Genomic DNA, 27,330 nt, shown 5'->3' on the forward strand with positions numbered 1-27,330 from the left:
AAAACTGGGTTTTGGAATTTGTATATCTTCATCCGACCAAGGAGGTAAATTTTTTGTTCTCTTTAATCTAGATTTCTATTTGCATTCCCCTTGCAATGTAAGTTGTGAGGGAAGAAAGAAGAAAATAATAATTCCTTGAGAAACTACAAGTCAGAAATACAATACAATAATCATCAAGCTTTAATGTCCAAGTCCAACCTAATGGCCCTAAATTCCCAGTTTAGGCCATTATTAAGGGCTCCTCCTAAGTTATTTGGCCTTGAAAGTTTGATATGAGCTTAAAGAAGGGTAGGCAGCTTTTACATCAAACAAAAGGAAATGGACAAGCTTGCGCTTTCACGGCCAAGCGAAAGGGAAACAAACAGACAAAATGAAAGGAACATAAATACAAGTAGGTTCTCATATTTTTCATGTGCTCACACACTGAGAGGTCAAAAGTAACACAATCTTGTTTAGTATTAGATATTAGACTCGACGAGAAATGGATATTCAAACTCAAGAACTCTTTCAACTCTAATTATTAAATATTTTTTTGGTCACTGTGTTTTACTTGAAAATTCAATTTGGTCACTGTGTTTCGTAAAATTTACAATTCATAGACATTCTATTATTTTCCGTTAACTTCCTTAAAGTGCAGCTTTTATTTTTATTTTTTTATGAGTCAGGATATATTGTACTATTAGGATTTTAACGAATTGAAAGAAATCTTGGGTTGAAATCAGAATTGTGAGAGGTCAAATTGGATGCTATATTGAAGCTTGAATCGATTGAGTGGGAACCGTATTGTGACTTTCGATGGCAATGAGACGTAATCAAGATGATAGAGCATCAAAATATATTGGAAAGTTGTTGATTTCATTTTAATTTGATTTGGCTTTTTTATTTTCCTTATACCTCACAATTTCAATTTCAAGCCAATGACCAATTTGGCTATTTTTTTTTTTCAGTGACCAAATTGAATTTTTATGTAAAACCCAACAACAAAAAAAGTATTTAACCATTAAAAATAAATAAGATTTGGAATATGTTGCCCATTGCACCATGAATTCAAGTCAAATGCTAATCTGCTCTATGCATTCTCTTGCGGGGTGCTAAGGCAGAAGCGACCTTCCAAATCTTGTGTCATTTCATGTCTTCTGGTCTTGTTTTTACTGAGCAAAGCAACAAGGATAGAAGGTTACGCATGGCTTCTTGATTTGAGGGCCCCGCCCTAGTTTTACTAATTCTTGACCCCTTTTTTGTACTCATTGTCTCATCATTTGGAATTTTCTTGGTGTTTGATTAGAAGGTTCTAAGTTCTAACAACAATGGTGCATGCAACGGTATGGCTCGATTTTGTCCTCATCCCATTTCTTCCTTTTTTTAGTCCACTTGTTTCCATTATCTCTCCCATCTCTCTACTTTTGATATTTATTTATAATATTTATAATTAAAATAATAATTTATTTACTTTCCAACCTCTAAACACAGATACCGTATCATCACTTCAATTGATGATACTTCCGTTTATCTTTTATACAAGATTATAACCCTTTTTTTTCAGCAGAATTAAAACTTCAATTTCACCTTTTAGAATAAAATTATATTAAAAAAATGCTTTAATTGTTTTAGAAAATGACATGTTGCACATTTTCAATGGATGTATATATATATACAGGTGAGGTGGTAATTAGTAATGCACCAGAATAATTTTACCACACGGTATCAGTTTCTTTACCACTTGGAACTTGGAAGTGGTCAAGTTTGGCGCCAAAAAGAGAACGGCGCGAAAATTATGAATTTTTTTTTATACGTAAATATCTGTGTAGCTTTTCTGCATTAACTTTATGTTATGAGCCATTGATGACAGTTAAAAAACTGAAAAAGAAAGAATAATCCAAGGCATGCTTGAGGAAAGGGAAGCTCATGCTCTCACTTTATAAAGAGGAGAGAGAAAGGGTCAGGAGGAGGGGAGCAATGACAAAGAGTTCTCTGCCATTTCTGCACGGTGGAGGCCTTACAAAGCAAAGACCTGTTTTATCTGCATTCAACAGTGAAGATGGAGGACCTCACTGCCTGCAACTGGTGGAGCCCACCCATGTTCCTCTTGTTGCTCCAATTCTGTCGGGTCAAGCTCATTTGGGTTGGACCAGCTTACCCGGTTTAATTTCCAGGACCATCTTATCTTTTAACCTCTTCCTGGATTGGGATAAGAGCAATAACTTGTAGTTAAAGGCTATTTGACAGAAAGATAACAATTGGCACATGCAAGACTAGAGGCAAAATTGACAACTGATCAGCTAAAATGGCTTCTCTCTTTTTTCCCCCCTTCTGCCATAGAAGGAAAAGATGATTTACTTCCAATAACAGAAAAATATTTCACTTATGATTAGGTGAAGACCAAGAGGAATGTGTATCTTTCCTTTTATGGCAAGAAGGAAGCAATGACAAAATAGAAATTAGTTATGCATAGACCAGAGATAAGGGTTATGTACCGAGATCTTTCTGAGCAACTGTGCATTTAGATGATGCAGTTAGCTGTATCAAAACCTGCATTAAACAGGAAAACAACAATAAGTAAACAAAACAAATATGATAGACAAGTGACAGCGAAGCACAAAATGAAAAGCACAGTTGAACTACATAAGTAAATTAGTCTGTTTCTATCATTTTCTTCTATTAAGAGGGGAAATTTTTGATGGCTTGGCTAGATCCAAATTTCAACCTCTAGAAAGAGGGAAAAAAAATCAGATTGATTTGTAGGTTTAAATTAAAACAGAGTTAAGGAAGTGGTTTGACATACCATACCATAAAAATAAAAATAAACATCTCCTTGGACTATGCCACCAAGGGCCATCTGTTTTCGGAGATTCTTGTTAGGTCTTCGGTAATAAAATGATCCGGTCATTAAGCTCGTGTAGGGACTCAACTTCAGAATGGTATCTGCGTCGTAGTTCGTCCAAATATGGATGCAAAGGAAGTTAGTTTCTGCACCATATACAATTTAAAAATGCAGTGTTTCTTAACTTGAAACTTCAATCCAGCTCCTTCCTGCATCTTTTGCACCCACTTTCTTGACAGCTGCTCTAACCTTGCTTAAATCATTCCACATTCCCAATTCTGCATAAACATTTGAAAGTGTCACATATGTGGAAGGGTCTTCTGGCAAAGTTGTGAGAATGCGATCAGCAATAACATTAACAAGTTCAGTGTTTTTATGAGTTCCACAGGCCCCGAGCAATGTTCTCCATATGATTGGGTTAGGCTCAAATGGCATCTCAGCAATTAACTGTTCTGCCTCTTTAAAGTATCCAGCTTGACCAAGAATGTCAACCATGCAATAATAATGCTCTAAACCAGGTTCCACTCCATGTTCAATTTTCATGGAACTGAATACGGTCCTTGCCTCTTCAACTAGTCCAGCATGCCTACAGGCAGAAAGAACACCTAGATATGTAATTTCATTTGGCTTCAATCCTGCTTCTATCATCTGATGGAATAATCTAATTGCTTCCTCTGCTCTTCCATTTTGCCCACACCCCACAATTATCCCTGTCCAACATACAGTGTCTCTTTCTTCCAAAGAATCAAACAGAGCTAACCCATCCTCAATTTCACCACATTTTGAGTACATATCAAGCAGGGATGTTACTACAACTTCCTCAGATTCATATCCACTCTTAACACAGAAAGCATGAACCTGTTTGCCACTTCCAAGAGAGGTCAAACTAGAACAAACTTTAAGAATAAACGAAATGACAAATTGATCTACTTCAATATCCAAATACACCATATCCCGAAACAGTGAAAAGGATAGCCAGCTTAGTCCCTTTGTAGCACACCCTATGATCAAACCAGACCAAGCTACAGTGTCTTTATTCGGAAGCCTGTCAAACAATCCTAATGCATCCTTAATGTTCCCCAGTCTTGCATAGAGATCTATAAGAATGCTTCCAACAATATGATATAACTCATACCCTGTGGTGACAACCAAGCCATGCACTTCACGACCAAGTCTCAAATTGAGTAAGTTGATGCAAGCCTTTAAAGCACCACTGAAAGTGTAGGAATCCATGCATGCACCAGAGCAATGGATTTTTGAAACTAAATCCAAAGCTGCACTATTGTGTTCGTTAATGACATATCCTGAAAGCATAGAATTCCAAAGTGCCAAACTATCAGAAATGAAAGCATTGCACCTTGAGTGCTGATCAAACAGCTTTCTGGCTTCAGTCAGTCCATTGCAATTTGAATACATATCAACCAGAGCTGACACAGTAAAACAGTCAGACTCAAAACCTGACTTTGTGGCATAGCAGTGAATCTGTTTCCCAGAAGCTAGCAAACCGTGGCGACCGCAGGTTTTAAGAGCACACGGGAAAGTAAAACCATTGAGTCTGAGGCCTTCTCGGTGCATTAAACACATAAATTCAAAAGCACGTGGGCTTCCATTGTTTGCGAAACCAGCAATAATGCTGTTCCAAGATACAACATTTGGCTCTTGCATTTGATGAAACAAATTCACTGCCTCATCCATCAAATCAGCCTTAGTGTACCCCGAAATGATCGTGTTCCACGAAGTGGTGTTTTTACTCGACATGTCATCAAAAACTTTCTTAGCATCACTCAAACTCCCACATTTTACGTACATGTCCAAAAGGGCATTCATCAAAACAGTGTCAAACTCCAACCTATCACTAGATATCCTCTCATGAATCAATTTACCCGTTCTGATGTAACCCGCCGTGCCACAAGCTTTAAGAACCGCAGAGTACATGAACCCATTGGGCGTCTCTGAATGAGACTCCAACATCTGGGTATATAGCCTCACAGCCTTTTCAGGTTTCCCACAATTAGTATAACCAGAGACCATTGTGGTCCATGTAACAACGTTCTTGTCAGGCATTTCATCGAACACTTTCCGTGCGTCTTCTAAACAAGGAAATCCAACGTACATGGAAATCAGATTGTTGGCAAGGAACACGTCATTCGAAACGCCGAGCTTGATCAATTGGCAGTGAAATGATTTGCCGTGATTCGAGGCGCGAACTCGCCCGCATTGGCGCAAAGCTAGAGCTATGCGGTTCAAATACACAATTTCCATGGTCAATTGAATATGAGCTCGTGCATCGCCAATAATGCAAGCACGTGCCCGCGTCGAGACTGGGCCCTACATGTTTGTAGCGAGGGCCCAGTACTTTGCCTTACATGGGCTTCTAACACGTGGTCAAGTTTAAGCACCCACGCCACCGCTGACGGAATGAATTCTGACAGATATCGTCGTTTCGTCGTTTATCAACTTTAAAATTTCTTTTTTAAAAAATACAGCAAAAGATGAAACCAAAAATGTCATATTTACCCTTACCTTAGAGGCGGGCATGCATGGCGTACTTACATGATGAAGTAATCTAACTCATGTTTACAAGTGCACTGGTTTTGTACCATATGTTATATTATGGTTAACCATAACCAAATTTTATTGCATTCATTACAAAAATTTAACAATAGTTTATAGTTATACATAAGGTCAAGTTAATATATATATGTAAGAAATAGCACATGACCGTCTGCTTCTTAATCTAGTGTTATTTCTCTTTTCAATGTTAAAAGAACATGTTATTTCAATTGGTACACTAAATTTTTTCACATATCAAGCTGACTCTTGGTCTTGTAATATCGAAAGAGGTCCCAAAATCGAATCCTCCTCTCTGTTGATTAAAGAAAACAATGCAGCCACTGTACTTGCTATATCAAAGTAGTTTCCAAGATACAAAACGATGCGCAAACTTGCAAGAACGAAGTATTTATGTACTCAGAATTCAGAAATGCCTTAAAGGCTAACAAAAAACAATCAAACTGCAAAACCAGCGTATCAACCACTAAACCCCATCTGACCAGAGCTGTAATGTCATATCTAGCTAAAAACTTATATGTCAAATATCCAATCTATATACGACAAATGTTGAGCAATGCCCCAACATTGCCAGAGGCTGCTCCTAACATCTCCATACGAAAAAGGGAAAAAAGAATAACATGAAATAAGGGAATCCTTCTGCAACCAAAATTGGAAAACCTGCTGTGAGGACTATCTACATTTTCCCAACAGGCTTTAGAGCAATGAGCCGCTTCAAAATCCACAGTAGAAAAGAGCCAAGGCCCCAATATAAATGGCGTCTGATGACGGCACAGGTAGAAGAAACTTTTGAAGCATTAGGTTTGTTTTTTCATCTCCTAGCTTGTCATGAAAATCAAGAATGTGCAGATGGGTCAATCCCAGTGCTATTGTGTTTTTGGAGACACCCACAATCTGGCAAAGGGTAGCTGTATACAGAAGATTTTTTGGTGAATTTTTTCACTCTAGGTATTATCTTTCCCTTGCGGTCACTTTCCGTGAGCATTGCTTCCATCTCAAGTTTGAAATCTTTCCAGCTGCAAAACCAAATATATAGAGAGTTTGCATATAAGCCTACTGTTAGCATATATGAACTTGAAATCTTAAAATCAGGGTGTTGCAAGCAGAAAGTATTTTATTTTACAGAAACTACACCTACACTATTTTACATAAACTACACCTACACAATACCTGATACTCATGTCATGCAGTAAAACAACAAGCTTGCGCTTATCAGGTATAATAGTCTTGGCATGTCCACCATTAAGGAATCTCCGATGACCCATTAGGAAATGTGGGAAGTTCCCACCCTGTGTTGTTACAAAAACCTCACTAGACAAGCATACTGTATAATCCAAAGCTGCCAATCTCGAAGAATATCCCTAGCAAAAGAGATAACCAGATTTAGAGCAAGTATGTGGATTCAACATGGGAGTGGCTATTTCATTTTCGGTACAGCTTGGTTTCTACAGAGTTCATAGCATTTGTCAACCCATTACTAAAATCATGAATTTAACTAGGCAGAACTTTACAATTTCAAAGATAGAAGTAGAGCCAGAAGAGTAGATAAACTTTTAGGGTGGTAGATTTCAAAGTGATTGTTTCACCAATTCCAAAATACTCTCTTGGGCACACAGTTAATAAAAGCTAGTAAGATATGTACCTTAAAAGGAGCAAGCTCATCTGGGGTTGCAAGAGACTCCTTTGTATGCAGATAGGGAAACATCTTTAGCAGAGGGGTTAAATGTTTCTCTGCCCAGTAGATTTTTCCCGAGGCTAAATAAATTGAAGTGCTATTATCAAACCCCATACCCCGCAGCATCATTCCAACCTACAAGAATGTACGAGATACATGTGGAATTATGACAACAAAATTAGAATATAAAATAACCACATTTTCTCCTTTAAAAAAAGGTTTATTGGGAATACCTTACATTCAAAGTTTTACAGGTCTAAAAAGCAACAAAAGTTATCAAAGTAGATTAACTCCAAAGGTTTATCTGGAACACCTTACATTCAAAGTAACAGGTCTAAAAAGCAATAATAGTTATCAAAGTAGATTACCTCCAAGGGGGTTAGTGGGCATTTTCCATCAATCCGATTGAGACCAGGCAGAGTTACACGGCCTTTTCGTTTGAACTTATCTCCCCATCCTTTTTGTCGAATTGAATTCATTTCACTATTTTCAGCCTCTCCCCCATCATACAAACAACATGAGAATGCCACCATGTCCTGCAGAAAGAAGAAAGACAGTTGATAACATGATTAATTTTCTTGACCATTAAACATAAGATGAACCAAAAACTTTTAACAATTTACAGAAAATAAGCTCCATTACCTCCTCAAAACGGAGGTGGATCGAAACATACTTTCCACCAGTCCTTGAACTCATCTCAGTCATTCGTTCAACTAGTTTCCTTGCCAAATTTGATATGGGAGAAGAGAACTTCAATGCTTCATAATTAGCAAGGCATCTTAAATGCTGAATAGAAGGTGGGACATTCATTGCTAATCTATTAGCAAATGGAGCTATGCGGATAACCCTGCATAAACCAAAAAGCAAGCAAAAACAACAGAATTAACTTCCAAAAGGAAAATTGATATAGAATGGAAAAAAAAAAAAAAAAAAAAACAGTTCAGTACCTACCCCTGCCTCTGCAGGATAGGATAAACTTCTCCTTTGTAATAACGCACAGGAGCCCAAGCTTGGACACGAAGGGTTGGTATGTTAGCGATGCTGTGATCATATCTCTCCAATACCATCTCAGGTAGCTCTTTAACCACTTTAACATGGCCTTCAAGGGTGGCTATGAAATGATCTTCATCATATATATCACCAAAAGTGCTGCCAAACAAAGATACTTTTTTTATATTTCAATTGAAACCACAATAAGGAAATTTCACAAGATCATTTCACGCAAGATTATAAAGAGATCATTCTCCTCATGCTGTCTATAAGCTCTGAGTTCTCCTCTCACATGACAGGCTTTTCAATAGATGTTATTGGTCATTTAGATGACGACCGCGTATGAACCTGACAACCCCATTTTAGCTCCGGACACATTGAAGTTGGTTAGACATGGTTATACACACTTATCAAGATCAATGAGGCATGCTTGCTAAACTATAATGCAGTATTGAATCAATGTTCTTCATTGAAAGAACTACTATTTTAAGTTTTAAGAGTCAGGACTTTAACAATATAGTTCCTTTACCTTGGATCCCTCCAAACATTATGAAATTCAAAGTTAGGAATAACAAGAATTGCATTCAAGAGTCCAGCAAGAGCCACGGCATTGCAAATCTGTGAAAAAACATGATTTAGTAGGAAGAACAAACTGTATATTCCAGCACATAGGAGATATGTAAGGTTACCAAAAAAACATACCATAGATATCTGGCAGCCTTAATGCTCTAGTTTTCAAAGAAAACAAATGAAAATTGAAGTAATATAAGAATAATAGGACAAGTAGCATACCGCAGAGCGTTGTTGGTTAAGACCACCATTAGCCTCCACAATCAAGTAAACACTAGGGCCAGGGGACTCTGAAATTCAATGGAGAATATATTAGGTGCCAAGAAAAAACTATCAGATAAAGATTTACGACCATTGATTCCAAAACTACCAAACCTTCAATTTCCCACAAGTAAATTTAATAGTTTGTCAAAATTGTAGCAGCCATCTTAATACAAGATTGTGCTGTCTTGAAAATACCTAACTGTAGTCCAGCAGTCGAAGGCGGGCATGGCTTCTGCTCTTTCAGCTTTCTTCTGTATCTCCACACAGAAGACAACTACAGCAAGAAACAACATATCATCTTGGTTAATAGCATTATTGCAATAATTTCACCGCACGTTAAATTCAGCAACAAATGAGGAGCAGAGCACAGTGGCAAAATAACTGAGCAAGTGATATTGGCCATTGCAGTAGTACTTGAAAGCAAAATTAGGATCTAAACCTATCCACATCAAAGTTTGACTATCTGCAAATTCCCCGTTTTCATAAACTATCAACTCCTTTTGCTTTCAAAATAAAGATGCCCCAGACCAAATTCAAATAAAATTCCTCTACCCATAACTAACTTCCACGTTCAGATATCAGATAGTTCGTATAATTCAGATGGACAAGCGTTTCTTTAGAGAAACACTGGGAAAAAGAGAAGAACAGCGAGAACTAAGCAACTGTCCTACAATCCTACTGTTTATTTGATCGGAAAACTTTAGGAAAATTTTTGAAATCACAGATTTAAGCTGCAATAGTCTTGTATAAGTAAAGTTTTTGTCCTTTAGCTACAAAATGAAAATCTGAAGTCGAAACATTTTATTGCTTTTACTTTTCATGCTTTACTCTTTTGATGGAGAACGACGCTTTTCCTGCATTTTCCCAGAAACCAAACAAACAGAGAGCAACAAAAAGGGTATTCATCAAAACAAAAAAGGAGAGAAACCCAAGGAGCCAAACCTCAATTGGGGTGGAATTATCAGCCTGAATGTGAGGCCAGAGCACCTCAAACATTTCGTGACTACGGTACACAGAACCGGGAAGAGGGGTATGGCCCATCAGACCAGAGAACGGGCCGACACACATGATAAGCCCAGAGACGTAGAGCAGAGGCAGCACCACCAGTAACCGAAGGAATCGACGGAGGAGAAGAAATCCGGCGACGACGGAGATGGGTTTGGACCGGAGCTTCCGGCGGCAGTGGGAGAGTGTGCTGGAGTGTCGGCGGGGTGACGGTGGTGGACTGGGTGATGTGCTGCTGCTGCTCTCGCTGCCGTTCCCACCTCCACCTCCGCCACCACCGCCATTGCCATTGTAGTGGTGGTGGTGGTGGTGGTGAGGCTTGGCCTTCATTCCCATGCAATTGAAGTGTCAGAGAATTCTAGAGAGTGTGTTAAAAGAAAAAGATGGGTTCTCTGATTCAGAGAGTTGCTGCAAGATTTTTAGGAGAAATAGTATGTCACAGAGAGAGAGAGAGAGAAATAGTATGTCACAGAGAGAGAGAGAGAGAGAGAGAGGCTGAGTGGCTTGAGTTTGAGTTGAAGCCAAGCCAATGATGGGGGTACAGTTGTGATGGACTTTCCTTCCTTCCTTTCTTTTTCAGGTGATGGGGATGGACAAATAGACAAATAGACAAGTGTGTTTTGGGTTTTTTCGTGTAACTAATTAATAAACCTCTCTATTATTAGTAGAGGTTTGGCTTTTTTGTTCATTTCTTTCTATTCTCAAGTAGTCCTACTTTCAATTTTGAATGAAACGTCTTATTCTGTCTGCTTCTCTTTCAAATATCCTATGCTATCTATGAGATATGAGGACATCAAAAATTGGGCTCAATGAGATTATCTTTCATTTTTATATATTTTTAAAATTAAAAAAACTAATCAAATTGTTAAATTACAATGAAGGATATTCAAACTCGAGTATCAAAAGATGGAATCACTGTATTCGCCAACTAGCCTAACTCACATCTACTTGTTTGTTATTGCATTCGCGTACAACCGGCTAATGTATAAGAAAATAAGTTAAGTTAGTTGAACATGAAGACATTCTCATTTATTAAATTTGTTTATAAGTTTTAGGGAAAATGTTAGCTATACCACCTATATATTACATGCACATAAAGTTAATAATGTTCACTAATTTCTCTTAATGAAATAGTAAAATAGGTCAGGAGCTATGCCACATAAATTGGAATTAAAATTAATTTTTATTTTTATTTTTTATATAATATAATATAAAATATAAGATGAGATCTATTTTTCGGTCCTGCTCTGGAATAGTCTGAAAAGAGAGTGCATGTTCTTTTTTTTTGGACAAGCCACCTAGTTTTGTTCTGCAAATAATGGAGTGTAGTGAAGTTGATGGCTGCAGCCACCCAAGCCAGCCACCTAAGCCTAGCCGACGTGGGATACATGTCAGAAAAATTTAGATACTATATTTTAATTAATTAATTCATGTAACGGAGGCGCAAAAGAGTTTCAATTCTTCTAGTCGCCTTGCCAGATGGAGAAGCGGAACGGCAGAAACCCAACCCCGTTTACAATTGCGTCGCCTCAGGTTCTGCCTTTATTCCACATTCCCGCCTCAGGACATTTATGCCCTCGTGAGGAACATGTTATTACACATTTAACCACAATGTAATGATTTTTTTTTCCTTTTTTGTTCTTTTACTATAATAAGATGAGGGAAGAGGAGAATTGTTGAATTGGATCTCTCCTCCCATCCCATGTACGCAAAAAGAAACAATATACTGAAACAAGTACAGTGACAATTGGATCAAGAGTTTGTCATTGTGGAGGCATACCAAAAAAAGCTTATTAAACTGAATGTAGGTGAGCGTGTCTTGACATTCTCTTAGTTGAGGGACGTTTTATCAAATATCTTACTTCTTTTCGTAAAATTGAAATTTCATAATATTATGATCGAATACTCACTCAAGATTATTGGAATGAAAGGGAAAAAAAATTTGGAGTCAGTAGGCCTAATGTGGCTCCATCACGTGTTGCACTAATGAAAAAAATACTACGAAAAATTAGTGACAATAGTACTAAAATTTGGTTTTGTGGTTGTCTTCTAACCAACTTATCTTAAAGGAAAAATTGAGTATGCATTAAGAAAGTAGTATATGCATGGCGATATAAGAAAGCATCAAGCGAATGTCAATGAAGAAATGGATAATTAAAGAGTGGTGAAGTATTTTAAAAGCTTGAAAAGTCCCAATCCATTATCCTAATATAAATCTAAGCAAAGTTAACAAACCCATAGAGGTAAGGTTACCAAAGAGAGGTAGACACTTCGGTGTGTATGTTCTTCGATCTAAGCATTAATTCTAAATACGTATAGTTATTCCGTACGTACTAATATCTTAATTAATATTTGCTAAACTCATAAATAATTGAATTAAACTTATTAAATTAAAAAACAATCCAATATATTACGCCTTACAAGTCGCTGTAGAGACTTTGGCATTTTTCATAATCTTCTATAAACAATAATGTTTTAGCTCCACTCATGGCAAAATTATCAACTCCACTCATCCCATAATCATGAACTCCATTACCATTCAACTCTAGGCAAAAAAATCCTAAAACTCGATAGATATTCGACGGACATAGAGCGCTTGCCAGAAGTGCCGAAGTCACACGTAGGCTTGAGATGGCATGCCACCTCCAAGCCGCCATCACCTATACGTTCCACCCAAAACTAAGTCCAATTGGAAGTGGGCGAGTGCGATATAGCACTTGGCTTGGCACATTGACGTGGGTTATAGGGTATACGTATGCTTTCATTCTATCCCTTTCATCCGCATGCCATTCGGGCACTACTACCTAATGCAGCCGAGTCCATCGCCATCCAACTGAAAACTACTCGGTTTGACATATAATATATATTTTTTTGGTAGCAAAATATATGCCTCATAATTAATCAACCTAGTTTTTAAAGGCAACTAAGGAGGTTCATTATCACTAGGCAGGCAGGCAACTTGTTTGGCCCAAAAAATTTCGAACCACAAACACAACCTGAAGGACCGCTATACTAATACCCAGATAAAGATGAAAAGCATAAAGCAAACTGGTTGGGACCATTTGAAAGCTTACATAACTTCAACAACAAGGAGATGGTGATGCCCATTACTAGAATTTTGAGTCGACATATGAGTTTTTAATTTTTTTATTTTTTTAATAGTTAAAATTGTATGACTTTTTCTCATGAATTTGGGCGGAAGGGATTCAAACTTCAAATAGAGTACCACTAAATCAAGAGCTAATTGATTAGTAACAGCAAATGTATATTTGAATTTCTAAAACGACTTGTTTTACCAATTAAAAGTAAGAAATGAAAAATGCACCCCCGAAAATTTAAAAAATGTTTTAAAATAATCTTGATCAATAAAGATAAATTGGGAAGAAACATTATTAGAAAAGTTATTGGATTTTTATATCATACAGAATAAATGTTTTCAATTTGTTAAAATCAACCTTTTTTCCAATGTTTAACAGAGAATATTATAGTTTAGGAGTTGTTTTTTTGTTGTTGTGATGCAGTGGTACTTTTTTTTCTTGACTGAATTTTCCTCCATTTTAGAAGACTTTTTAAGACAAAGTTTTAATAAGGCCACACTTATTGCATCACCCGGTTTTAGGTTTATGTTCTTTTGTTCTTTTTTTTCTTTAAAGTCCCTCGTGATTTGGTTCAGGTAGTCAACTTCTTAAGATGAATGTGCTTTCCAGCAACCATTTTCTTAGGAGGATTGTGCCTTTCATGTTTGATTTTGGTGTTGAGAATTGTTCACTTCAACCGGAAAAAAAAATTCTACCTTTTTTCTTTTCATGAGGGTAGAATGGTCATATAAGAAAAGAGGGTACCACGGATGCGGTGGTGGCATCCCATCACGTGGGAACTATGAATTCGTTAAAAGACTAAAAGGGTCAAAAGACACGAAGAGTACCGAAAACTCTCCGAGACTTGCGGTTCTTCCACTTTAGCGAGGATGGACGGAGTCACACTTACGATATTACCCCCCCAATCCAATAGTGGTTTTAAGCTTTGTGATGGTATTTCTGTAAACTGCTGTAAGTTAATCTCTTAAATTAATTCCAATCAAATGGGTTTATTAGGTGTGCGATCGCTATAAAATCAGCAGTTCAGCAAAACACGATTTGCTGATTTTATATTCTAATCATCCGCACATTGTGTTGTAAATTGTGAGTGTCACTAAAGTTAAGAATCTTAGAAATTGAATAAAAAAAGTGCCCTTGCAACATTCCAACTTGCTAGGTTTAGGGTTAACTTAAGCCCCATGATCTTTGCATTGTGAACATTCTTTTTAAAAGAAAACGAACAATACAAGCATTACAAGTGTGTATATAGGGCAATTGCTAAATGCAAACACAATTCTTATTCATTCTCGATCATGACTTCGTAAGGTGTTAGAACGTACTTCTTCGACTCAAGTTACTTTATGATTGAATTTTGATCTTACATTTTAATGAGAATGAAGTATCATTGAACCCACAACCATTATTGGGCTCACATAAACTTTGACAAACTAGTTTCTGTACAAAGTTGAAATAAAGTGAGTTTGACATATTACATAACTTTAAGGAAACAATGTGCAATGTTTAATGATATGGTTAGTTAAGGTTTTGCCAAACTAAACAAGCATAAAGTGATCTAGCTCTATCTTTCCAAATCGAAAAGGAAGTTTAAGGTGATTGGATAGGATGCAATCCCACTCCTTGAAGACCAAATTACAATTTGTTGTATCTGTAGTTTGACTCAATTTTTATTGCTGTAGGACCTGCTTGATAAATGTTTCAATTTTAGTTTTTTTTTTTTATTCTTATTTTTTTGGCGCTAAAGTATAGAGGAAAAAGAAGGAGAATGAAAATGTGGATGAGAGTGAAGATGAAAGTGAACTTACTTGCACACCAAGCTAAACTACATGACTAAAATTATTAACATCGAATTACAGCAAACAAAAAATGTAAATTCAACCAGCCATCCTTGAATTACAACCGACATCAAAGTGGTGAATTAAACATGTTAACATGGAAATTTCAGGTAAAACCAAATGCACCAAGAAATGGTCCATCAATGTCTTATCTTTACTATTTGGAGCAGTTTCCAGCTTCTTGCATTAATAGCTCTCCATCAACTTTGTGATGATATAAAGCTTGAATGTTCCGAATACGCAATGACAAAACTTAGGTGTGGAGTTTAGCTGGTGGGGCTAAGTTTGCTATTAGCCATGGATGCATAAACTGGAAAGCTGGTTAGGGAGACAAATAAATCTGATGGGTCAGTACAGAAAATTCATCACCTCATTGAAGAGCTCTTTAGTTAGATACAAATCTAAATGCATTTGTCGTGTCTTCAGTCCTACCATCCATTTTTGGACAGCGATGTCCTTTTGAACTAGCTAGCGCTCAAGATATTTATCCTTTGATTAGGTTTTCATGTTTGCTAGTTTGAGATAACACAAGTTTTCAAAATAAGTAATGCCAAATTAGCATTGGCATTGTTCCCTTGGTTTATATACCATGGTAGTATCTTTAAATTGTAAATTTGTTTTATTGACTTTATTTGATGAAAATATTCTTTGAAAAGGTTACTGAACGAGCCCTTAGCAACTAACAAATCGAAAACTATACAATTCCCAATGTCAATGTGCCCTACCAAACCAATGCCAATGTCAACTCTACTTAGGATCAAACCAATATGGCGGTGTTGTAGTTTTTAGTTGTTAATGACAATCCCTACTCTACTTTGATGAAAACAATCTGGGGGAGGAGTTGGTTTTCAGTTGGTTGGTTGGGCGGCTCATATAAACAACAGCAGCATATATATGTATTGTTAATGCCACATTCATATTTTGTGGAGCCAGAATTGGAACACTAAAGTCAGGCAAGCCTCTCTCCTGGAACCACCCCCTTCAGCTAATAATCGGGCCTTCCCCCCCACCCTATCCCCCGGGTATGTTGTGGAGAGGTTTTCCCTCCCAACTTTTGTTGGGTTTTGTCTGATCCTTGCTTCTGCAAGGTTTTGTTTCATCCCTATTTCTCTAGGGTTTGTGTCCCCGCCTTTTGGGGCTGGTTTTTGGAAGATCTTGATAGATCTGCTATTTTTGTGGTAGATATCTTATAGATCTCTCTGTATTGGAGGTGGAGTTGCTGAATTTGGTGGGTCTACAATCTATTATGCTTCGGGATCAAGTGGGGATAGGAGATGCTGTGATATTTTGTGGAATGTCCTAGTGGAAGATTAGCGGTTATGCCCTCCACTTTTGAGGGGTTTCTTGCCTCATGATATTTGAGACATTATTTTTGCCTTGATCTTCTTGAAGCAGTAGTTGTTGCAGAGATTTGAGTCCTCCTCATCTGTAACTCCATGTTAACTGGGATTCAAGATGTATATTTGTTCTAACTGTTTTGTATGCTTAGTTGGTTATGTTTTTATAGTGGGTTACTGATCCCAATGGTCTCCCAACTATTGCTCCAGTATCATTTTGGTCCACGAACTAAATTTTTCATTTGAACCGTTTTTCAACTCTTTTTTTTTTTTTTTTTTGTATCAAATGGTCCTATTGTTAAAGTCTATCAAATATTCCATTAAATTGAGTGGCAAAAAAGTAAAATATTATTTAACAAAGGGTTAATAACTGAAATGGTCCCCCAACTATTACTCCAGTATCATTTTGGTTCACTAACTAAAATTTTCATTTGAACCGTCCTTCAACTCTTTTTTTTGTATCAAGATGGTCCTATCGTCAAAGTCCATCAATTTTATTGTTATTTATTTTTGTATTTATCTGATTTTAAAATTTTTAATTAATTTAAACAATAGAGAAAAAAATTATTACTTTTTAAGTCCATGTCAACCAAAAAAAGCCATGTTGGTGGTGAGATTCAATTTTTTCAATTTTAAAATTAGGTACAAGTTCCTATAATAGTTTCCTTTAATTTTTAATTATTGTTTACTCTTTTAAAAAATGTGCTATTTTATTTTTATATTTATGTGATTTTAATTAATTTAAACAATAGAGAATTTTTTTATTAATTGTTAGGCAATCTCATCGAAAAAAAAGCCATGTGGCTGGTGAGATTCAGTTTTTAAAAATTTTCTAAGCTTTATATTAGTTTCCTTTAATTTTTAATTATATATTACTATTTTAATTCTTAGAGCCATTTTTACCCCTTAATTTAGCAATAAAATTGACAAACTTTAATGGTAGAACCATCTTGATACAAAAAAAAAGAGTTGAAGGACGGTTCAAATGAAAATTTTAGTTGGTTGACCAAAATGATATTAGAGCAATAATTGGGAGACCATTTGGATCAATAACCCTTTTATAGTTTATGTATTGCAAGAACCTCCTTTTCGGGCTATGTTCTTACGGTTGTAATCTGGGTGCAGTCTGTACATGGGTTCCAACAAAGCTCCATGGTTAATAATCTTGGCTAGGTAGTGTAAGATACCTACCCAGTGCACTATATTGGGCCGAGACAGAGTGACTTTGCCCTAGGATTAACCATCTGCATAGCCCACAAACATCACATCCCAAACCTAGCCCAGCCAAGTCTAGGTGATGCTTTTTTGTTATACAAGTGATATTGAAAGAATGGGGAGTCGAACCTAAGATCTCGGGTGCAGGGGCGCATGTATTAAGTAACTTAGTCAAGTCCAAGTACCAAATAGCTCCCAAGTAATTCTCGAGTTCACCCGTCATGGCGGTGTTACAGTCACACTTGAAAATTTTCTCAGGTTTAAGGGGTAAAAGATGCTGTGTATATGTTCTAATTTCTAAGGACGCAGGACAGATGGACCTCCAACAGAGAAAGCAGAACTGTAACTGTCCTTGACATATTATCCTTTCAATATTATTCAAATGCATCTATTAGTCACCTGTTATCTCGGTTTAACTGGAGAGTTAATATCGTCAACTAAACTGACGCAGATAATCCTCACAACTTAATAATAAGGTACATACCATAAAAAAGAAAAAAAGAAAAAAGACCTCACATGAAGAAGTAGACCATTTCTTCAGTTTGATGGTAATGCTGTGTCCGTTGTCCCAAAAGCCCCAACCCTATCTCGAGGAATCAGGCGTAATTCGGAACCATGCTTGAGGAACACATTGCCTGAGAAAGCCAGTAAAAAATTTATGTGAAACCAAGGATATAAGCCATTCTATAATAATGACAGTTTGCCATCTGTTGGGAGGTGCACAGAAAAATAGCACTCATTAGCAATTTTTTATACATCTCCATGGACATATATTATAGCATTAAACTAAAACACCATTAAACCGTCCTCATATAAAGAATCCATAGATTCATTTTCATACCCCTTTAGTTTTCAAGTAACTTACCAATAAACTTAAACTCAAGTCTAGGATGATAGATTTTAATTTCTATATTAAGTTGTGCCAATGGGTCTCACTTCATGTGTAAAGAATGACAAAGAAGCAACAGCCCCAGTGCAGGCGCTAGCAAAAACTATCATGTCAGTATTTCCACCATTCCCTTTTTCTTAAATATAAAGTATACACTTTCTTTTCTGGTCAAAATTGAACGGGGAAAAGAAATAAAGCAATAAAGGTAAAACATTGGCATACCTGCACTTTGCTGAGGATTGATTCCAACACCATCTGCACAATAACAATCAACAAGTGAGAACTAATAGAATGGTGACAATCAACAAGCATTGGCATACCTGCACTTTTCCCTTAATTATATCAAATTAGGAGATAAGGGGTTTTTCATTATAAAAGTCTCACTGTTTATCAAATTAAATTTCAATTGTCTAAAGATTAGATAGTACCAATGTCAATTTGTGATTGGATCTAAGTATAGGGGAAAAACAAACAGTTCTTCAACTAATAACACTGTTGTCCAGGACGGGAAGAGGACTGGAGATATCGGTATGTTTTGGCAAAATGGTTTTGCATTTCAAATTGGCCACATTGATTCTTCAAAAAAAATGCAGGACATTTTTCAATTACATCTCAGCAACCAAAACAAGTCATGCACTGTTGATATTCTTTACAAGTTCTAGAGGATACCGTAGACTGCCTTCAAGTGAACTTTACATGAGCTTAGTCATGATAGAAAATGAATGATTCAAATTCCCCCTTTTTGCTTAAATTCTCTCAGCTCCATCCTTTTCCGTTCTTCCCTTGGTTCAAAGTTTTCAATTTTGATTTTGAAATTTGCATCACTTATGATGCTCTACAAGAATTAAAAGTCCGAGCTCTCAATTAAAGAGTACAACTTCTGTTTTCATAGAGATCTAATCTCACACTGAATCATAAAAAGGGATTCCCAATTCCGGAAACCATAAACCCTAATTCGATCAATCAATGAAATTTCTAATCATACCCAAATCATCGATTAAAAAAATAAATACTTTACAAGACGAAAAAGAAATCAATACCAATTTGCAAACCGATGATCAATTATAAAATCAGACTTAACGAGACAAAAATGAAATCAATAGCAACATGCAAAAGCCCAGGAATGAAATACCGTTGGTGATAATAGCGCTGGTTTGGGGAGGAACTTTGAATTCTTCAGCTGCGTATTTCAGAACGGCGGTGAAAGGGGCTGCCTCAGGAACGCTAAACCTGAAAAAAAAACAAAAACAAAAGCTGAGAAATTTCATCAAATTATTGTAAATCGAGAAGCAGAAGAGACGTTAACGAAGAGGAATTGAAGATATAAATCGAGGGTTATACGAACACTTTGAAGGGGAGCTTTGGATCGGAGGTTAGAGTGACTTTGAAGGACACCTTTCCACCACCCGCCATTTTTTATTTTTCTCGCTGTCTGCGTGTTGAGGAGCGGTATTGTATATATGCGTATGGACAACCCGCTTCGTTCTCGTTCGTATTTCTAACGATGAGGAGGCCATGTTTTGTAATTTTATGTTTTTTTTATATAAAAAATTATCTGTTGGGAAATGATTTTATTTTTTGATGCAAAGATATTGGAGGAGGGGATTTTCTCACTTACACACTGTCAATATGCTATGAAGGTTTGAATCGGATACCATTAGTCTGCAAATTAAGGTTCTTTTCACTAAGTTAGACTTAGTTGATTATCCGTTGAGAAATAATATAAAAACTTCAACTAATAAAAAATTATTGTGTGTATTATTTCAATTGAGAATTATTATGCTGGGTTGATTTCCGTTCAAACTAATTCAATTGTATTATTTCAATTGTTTTGGTTCGAATTTTATACACACACAAAAATATTGTGATTTTAGACCGGACAGATCAAACTACAATTATCTTGATTCAATTTAATTTGACCTATTTGGAAACCCCTAAACCAAACTAAATTGCCTATACTGATTTTATTGTTTGTTTTTATAATTGGCATTTTCTTATTGGTTAATCATTTACTATTATGTTTCATCTCACAAATTAATATTTAATCTTGAAAGCTAAAACCTCTAAACCGTTCAATTTTCAATATGAAGTTCCCTTTTAATTGATTTGGTTATTTTCCTTCATAAGCAATTAAACAAATACAAGGCCTATATCGGAACCATGATGCTAATTTGAGGCCTAAACCAAATTAATATGAACCATGATATTACCTTGGTTTTGGTTTATGTTTTGATTTAACCCAAACCGGAATGCTTTGTACTTGATTAAACAGTGAGTGGCCCTATAAGTAAAGTAACAAGCATATTAATAGCCCAAGCAATGATATACTTTATGCATTATAAAGGGCCATACCAGCTTTGCTATACAATATTTTACACATAGTGCTGATCCAAATTAAGTCAGATGGCATTCATGGATTGGGTTGAGCCAGTTCATTAGACCCAACTTGATCAAACCCAGTTCGAGAAGGGAGAGAGGAGAAAAAGAAAGTGTGTAAAGCAAGCCGACTGCATTCATTATCATCCCTCCTCTCAAGGAAAGAATAAAATGAATAACTTCATGTGTACAACCAGTGTGGATAATTCTTTGACAAAGAGATTAATACCTTCTTTTCAAGTGCTGCTCTGTAAGTTCAAAAGGGATATAAAACAAACACACCTCTAAACTTCATGGAAAAAGAAAAAAAAACCATTTTCTCAAAAACTAATCCATAAATTAATCACTTTGTATTCCCTTTGTATTCTTGATTTTGTGAGCTTGGGTATATTTTGGGGTTGAGTTTTTGAGTGTTAAACACTATTGTATTCTCTCATTTGATTATAGTGGAATATTCCGTCGTCTCCAAACTAGAGGTAGGCAAGGCCAAACCAATATAAATCTTGGTATTCTTGTTTTTGTTTTATTTCTTTGGCTTATTATCACAAAACGTCCCTAAGGTTTATGAAACTATCATATTGCATCCTTAATGTTCTTTTTGTCATTCGTGGTCCTCACGGTTAGTATGTGTAATCACAAATAGTCTCTGTCGTTAGGTTCCGTAAAAAACTCCGTTAGTTTTTGACGTGACATATACATATATCATAAAACATCTCTGAGGTTCACACACCTTTCACAAATGGTCCATACAAAAAAAATTTAATTTAAAATTCATAAAATTTTAGTTTTCTTTTTAAAATTATTTATAAATGAAAAAACTATTTATATAAGGATTTAATCTTGAGGACCATTTATGAACCCTAAATCCTTAGTTTTTTCATTTATATATTTTATGAATTTTAAATTATTTTTAAAAAAAATCCATTAATTTGTTGATATGGCATATATATGGAGCCCACATCTACAATAATATAATGTCATGTGTATTTAAAATTCATAATTTTTTTTTTTAAAACAAAATTTTATGAATTTTAAATGAAAAAACTAAAAAAAATTTATAGGGACCATTTGTAATAGGTACGTGAACCTTAAGGATGTTTTATGATATATGTATATACCACGTCAGCAAATTAACGGAGTTTTTGACGGAATCTAACGACATGGACCATTGTGATCACACATACTAACCTTGAGGACCACGAATGACAAAAAAAAAAATATGATGCAATATGATATTTTTGTAAACCTTATGGACGTTTTGTGATAATAAGCCTATTTCTTTTATCCCTTAGCAGTTGTTGTTTATTTTCACCTATTGGTTGACACTTCCACATAACACTCCTTTACTTTACTTTCAAAAGAAAGACATAATTTTTAAAATATTTAATGGCTAACGACAAAAACACCTTGCAGATTTGGGGTCGTTCTCAATTTGAGCCATAGGGAATCAATTTTATCAATTTACACCCTTACGTTTTCAACATCGTCCAATTTCATCTTTTTGTTAAGTTGACCACACAGTCAATGTCAATCGTTAAATGCTGACGTGGCACTCGTGAGACCCACCCAACCAACTGATTGACCATTCTGCGTATGACCGTGAGTATTTTTGGGTTTCGACAATTAAAAAAAAAAACGAATCGCCCTCTATTTAACAAAAATTCCCAACATCCCTTTCCACCACCCGCCATTTTTTATTTTATAATTTTATTTTTCTCGTTGTCTGCGTGTTAAGGAGCGGTCTTGTATATATACATATGGACAACCTGCTTCGTTCTCGTTCGTATTTTTAACGATGAGGAGGCATTGTTTTGTGATTATATGTTTTTTTAAAAAATCCTTTGGGAATGATTTTATTTTTAGATGCAAAGATATTGGAGGAGAGGATTTTCTCACATATACACTATCAAGTGTCATGAGGGTTTGAATTTGATACCACTAGTCTGCAAGTTAAGATTCTTTTCATTGGGCTAGACTTCATTAGCTGAGAAATTATTGCGTGTATTATTTCAATTTTGAGAATTATTATGTTGGGTTGATAAAACCGTTCAGACTAATTCAATTGATTTTGTTCGAATTTTATACACACACAAAAATATTGTGATTTTAGACTGGACGGATCAAACTACAATTATTTTGATTCAATTTGATTTGACCTATTTGGAAACCCTAAACCAAACTAAATTGCCTATATTGATTTTATTGTTTGTTTTTATAATTGGCATTTTCTTATTGGTTATCATCATTTACTATTATGTTTCATCTCATAAATTAATATTTAATTCTAAAAGTTAAAACCCCTAAACCGTTCAATTTTCAATGTGAAGTTCCCTTTTACCGATTGATTTGGTTATTTTCGTTCATAAGCAATTAAAAAAATACAAGGCCTCAATCAGAACCATGATGCAAATTTGAGGCCTAAACCGAATCAATACGAACCATGACATTACATTGGTTTGGTTTATGTTTGAGATTTAGCCCAAACCGGAATGCTTTGTCCTAGATTAAACAGCCAGTGGCCTTATAAGTAAGGAGCAACAAGCATATTAATAGCCCAAGCAATGGTGATATACTTTTGGCATTACAAAGCGCCATACCAGCTTTGCTATACAATATTTTACACATAGTGCTGATCCAAATTAAGTCAGATGGCATACATTATTTTCCCTCTTCTGAAGGAAAGAATAAAATGAATAACTTCATATGTATACATTCTTTTCAGGTGCTGCTCTGTAAATTCAAAGGGGATGTAAAATAAACACACCTCTAAGCTTCATGGGGGAAAAAAAAACCCTTTTCTCAAAAAATAATCCATAAATTAATCATCACCATCAGTGCAAGCATCACAGTCCATCTCATTGACTTTAAACCTTTTGATCCATTAGCACTACAGACAAGCTTGTGGTTATGATATGTGCACACTGGTTGCTTCCTGTATATACATAAACAAAAACAAATGTCATCGACTGCACAGCAAGCAAAAAGGTCAAATACAGATTGCTCAGAGATTGATCAATTGTCATCTGCAATGCATGCACAATGCACAGAAGGGGGTAAAATTTGAGTGCTTTGAGGGCTTTAAATTAGGCAGGAGCTAGATTCAAACTGCATTCATTGCTTAAGTGTATTCTTATTCGAATGTATCGTGCAGATATCTAGCAAGAGAACATTACCCTAAGAGAGATTCAAAACAGCTTTAGTGTCTAAAATGGGTTCATGAACAAACCTGTTTGAGCAGAATGCAACCACATAATCTGTGCCAGAGCAAGTAAAGATACTGGTTGGATCATCATAAGCATAACTATAGGCAGTAGGGCATGCTTCTTTGAACATCTTGGAATAATATGTGGGTTTGCATGTAACAGGGTTGCCAAAAACCCCTCTGCAACAATACTCATCAGTGTTGAACACATCACAGGCGCTCCTGCATCCAACAGTCTTCCCATTTGCTTTGACAGAGAGCACAGATGGGCAACTGGACCTCAGGTCCCCATCGCAACCAGAAACACTGCAATTTCCCGTACCATTCAGAGGTGTCACAACCATTGGCAAGTTGAACCCATCAACAAGGCTAACATCATAAAAGTCTGGAGCTGCCAATGTGAATTCGGCAAGTGTTGCTGGCGTCTTTCCTGAAGCTCCACACTTGAGGGTGCCGCCACAGTCTCCGGTCTGGCATGAAGTGTTGCCATTTTTGTTGTCGAAGTTGCAGCCCGTTCGACCCCATATCCTGCCAGACCAGCTGACTGGGGCAGTGAATATGACTGACTGGCCCGGTTTTAGCATAAAACCACCACCATTAAAGCTCTCTCCTGGGGTCACTGCAGGCCAGACTGTCTCCTTGCAATTGTTTATTATGGTGAAAATTCTAGCAGACTCTGATAACTTTGGTCCTGCAAAAACCAAGAAGTCAGTTGCTTCTAAACTTGATAACAAATGATGGCACAAATGAGCTAAAAGGGTTAATAGTTTTGGCCATTATGATTTTTACTCTAAGGTTAATGGTTTATCTACATGTAAAAAGTATATATGTTTCTCATCAATGTCATTATCCATACGCTATTCTAAGAGAAAGATTAAACCACAAAGATTGCTATGATAAAGAATACCTGATGAAATGGCCATAAAAACCAATAAAACTGGTAAGAACACATTGAGATGCGCTGCCATTTTTCTTACTAACTCTCTCTCCTCTCTCTCTCTCCCTTTCTTTCTTTGTCTATCTCACTTTAAGAGGACTGGTTTAGATGAACCATGAATGAATTGCTCTTGTACAGTTTACAACATCCACTTATAAAACAAGAGGGTGAAGAAGAATACGTGTGGAGAAAGGACTAGTAAAACCAAAGCAGTAGCAGCAATTCAACGGAAGCTTTTGGGCAATGCTAGCTAATCTGATTCCTTTCCTAATCCTTTCCTGCAAGTTTATCTAGGTTCCCTATACTTGTTTCTACTTTTCGTTTCCCATAAATTTTTTGGACCAGCATCAAAGTTTAAATTAATCTGAAAATTCCCCATTTGCAGAAACTATTGATACCTATTTCACTTTTGGTACAAAAAAACTATCAACTCCTTTACTTTACTTTCAAAAGAAAGACACCATTTTTAAAAGATTTAACTTCCAAGATCAGAAATCTTAATTCAGAATTCAGATTCCTTCCACATGTTACTACTGGAACTGGCCAACAGTTTCCTTAAGGACAGGTAGAAAGGAAAAGGGAAAACAGGAAAAAATTAATGAGCAATTGTCCTACTGTTTGTTTGATCAGAAAACTGAAGGGGAAATTTGACATTAATAAAGGTTTAAGCTGCCATAGGCATGATTTAGTAAAGTTTTGTCTTTTATCTTTTTTCTTTCTTTAAAAAAAAAATATATATATCTATGCCAATTCTTCAACCTCTCCAAATTGAAATGTCTTTTCATGTTTTTCTTTCTTGGTGAATGATTATTTTCCTGCATTTTTCCGAAACCAAACAAGCAGACAGCAAGAAAAAACAACACTAAGAACAGAAAATGAGAGAAACCCAAGAAGCAAGACCTCAGCTGGAGTTGAATATCAGCTTGAATCGGCGGAGGAGAATGGCGCCGTCGAGGACTGACGACTGAGATAGGCTTGGAGCCGCAGTCTCCGGCGACAAGAGTTTAAATGAGGGAGACGACAGATGTTTAATTGGGCCATGCTGATTTTAAATGGGCCAAGCTCATGTTTATTTGGCCGGTTCCCGTTAAATTCGGGTCATGTTGATATCAAATGGGCTAGGTTGGTGCTGTTGCACTAGGCCTAAATTATTGGAGAAACCATCAATATTGGGTTTGGGCTTGAGCCCAACACACTTTCTTTTATTTCCTTTTTTGCATTTTTTATAGCAATTTAGCTCAATCACAGTAAAATATTTTTTTTTAACAAGGGATAATCTACTTTAAACTAATCTAAATGATGAATAGGGAGATTTGAACTCAGGTACAGAGTGGGGAGCACATCTACTCTAGCCAACTTTACTAAGCCTATATCTGCAACCGAATCATTTCTTTAGTGTTTCATTTTTCTAAACTTGCATTTACACACTTTCTACATCTAACAAGCACCCGAAATGAAAAAAAAAAAAAAACAATTTTATACTTAAAAGTCAAAACAAACTCATCAAACATTTCTTGCCATAAAACCAATATTACACCCACATTCTAATTCCTATATCTATAACCTCCTAACAACATTCAACATTTCATTAAAATAACAAACTAACAATCTAATGATATAATAGGTTGATATCAATGATATGTGTGAAGAAACATAATAGTAAATGGTGAAGAAACACATATTTAATTACAGTGTGATTTCATTCAGTACAAGATTACATTGTTTATAATTAAAAATCAAATTAAACTTTCAAGATTGATTGATTTTGTCAGTTTGAACAATGTGATCGGTTTCTTTTTTCCCACCCTTACATTTAAAGGAACATATATTTTCTCAACGTCCAAACAAATCCAAAACTATGCAAAATGTTCTTTAGGAAAATGAGATAACGATATATCTCTAAGCATATGAACCAAGTCAAAAGGTGGGTTATTTAGTTGCTTTTTTATCCTTTTGGAAGCTCTTTGGCCCCAACTTTTAGTCACCCCAAAGTGTCTATTATTCTTAAAGTTTTGCATATGCAGGGTGGGGTTAGACTTTAGGCCTAGACCTACTCGGGCCACTCCCTTTAAACAGGTAGTAGTTAGGTAATCACTCACCAATATCATAATCTAGTACATATGATGAAAATGACCATCCAAGTTTACCCCAAAAAAAGCATGATTTTTGTGTCTTCAAATAAATTCTTAAATAGAAAGATTTTTAAGACCATTCATCTGAATTATTACATGACTTAAAGAGAAATAAAGCAAAAGTTTTGAATCTTTATTCTATTTGGATTGTTATATGCTCATTGACTTCATTTAGTGATTCGGTTTGGACTGAATTGAAATTAATTCCAAACTAGTTATAATGAATCTCATTCTTCTAAATCTAAACGAGACTTGTCCGACACTATATTGGACTATTGTCAAATTTAATAAATATAATCCTAATATTTATAAATTTGTATATTTATAAATTCTCCAAACATAAACAAGGAGATTAGTTAATTTGATTGAAATAGTTAACTTCATGCCAAACTACTAAACAAGGGCTTGAAGTAATG

The 27,330-nt window shown here is 35.9% G+C and overlaps 4 protein-coding genes across 5 annotated transcripts; all 4 read right to left on the minus strand.

Annotated features, from left to right (window-relative positions):
* Nucleotides 1-1,605: 1,605 nt before the first annotated feature.
* Nucleotides 1,606-5,244, minus strand: LOC103332916 (Pentatricopeptide repeat (PPR-like) superfamily protein). 2 transcript variants are annotated; one of them, XM_089047547.1, is made up of 3 exons: nt 2,788-5,244; nt 2,475-2,529; nt 1,606-2,178 (listed from the first exon to the last, which is right to left on the minus strand). In XM_089047547.1, exon 1 carries the CDS (start codon nt 5,081-5,083, stop codon nt 3,002-3,004), a length of 2,082 nt encoding a protein of 693 aa, XP_088903673.1. In that variant the 5' UTR covers nt 5,084-5,244; the 3' UTR covers nt 1,606-2,178; nt 2,475-2,529; nt 2,788-3,001. The 2 variants fall into 2 exon arrangements, with proteins under 2 accessions (XP_088903673.1, XP_088903672.1); XM_089047546.1 differs by having other exon boundaries at nt 2,783-5,244.
* Nucleotides 5,245-5,766: 522 nt separating this feature from the next.
* LOC103332915 (O-fucosyltransferase family protein) lies at nt 5,767-10,402 on the minus strand. Its single transcript, XM_008235682.3, has 10 exons — nt 9,834-10,402; nt 9,087-9,165; nt 8,850-8,917; nt 8,587-8,675; nt 8,019-8,216; nt 7,710-7,914; nt 7,436-7,603; nt 7,035-7,202; nt 6,563-6,753; nt 5,767-6,408 (listed from the first exon to the last, which is right to left on the minus strand). The coding sequence occupies exons 1-10, from the start codon at nt 10,230-10,232 to the stop codon at nt 6,228-6,230; spliced, it is 1,746 nt and encodes a 581-aa protein (XP_008233904.2). The 5' UTR covers nt 10,233-10,402; the 3' UTR covers nt 5,767-6,227.
* Nucleotides 10,403-17,714: 7,312 nt separating this feature from the next.
* Nucleotides 17,715-19,776, minus strand: CCP2 (ubiquitin-fold modifier). The gene is made up of 4 exons (XM_008235681.3): nt 19,613-19,776; nt 19,400-19,497; nt 18,490-18,522; nt 17,715-18,013 (listed from the first exon to the last, which is right to left on the minus strand). The coding sequence occupies exons 1-4, from the start codon at nt 19,678-19,680 to the stop codon at nt 17,916-17,918; spliced, it is 297 nt and encodes a 98-aa protein (XP_008233903.1). The 5' UTR covers nt 19,681-19,776; the 3' UTR covers nt 17,715-17,915.
* A 3,499-nt stretch (nt 19,777-23,275) lies between these two features.
* LOC103332913 (Pathogenesis-related thaumatin superfamily protein) lies at nt 23,276-24,914 on the minus strand. Its single transcript, XM_008235680.3, has 3 exons — nt 24,753-24,914; nt 23,870-24,536; nt 23,276-23,575 (listed from the first exon to the last, which is right to left on the minus strand). Exons 1-3 carry the CDS (start codon nt 24,811-24,813, stop codon nt 23,443-23,445), a joined length of 861 nt encoding a protein of 286 aa, XP_008233902.2. The 5' UTR covers nt 24,814-24,914; the 3' UTR covers nt 23,276-23,442.
* Between the last annotated feature and the right edge of the window lie 2,416 nt (nt 24,915-27,330).

Source organism: Prunus mume, linkage group LG2, assembly GCF_029339155.1.
Source record: "Prunus mume cultivar Tortuosa linkage group LG2, ASM2933915v1, whole genome shotgun sequence".
Classification (NCBI taxonomy): Eukaryota; Viridiplantae; Streptophyta; class Magnoliopsida; order Rosales; family Rosaceae; genus Prunus; species Prunus mume.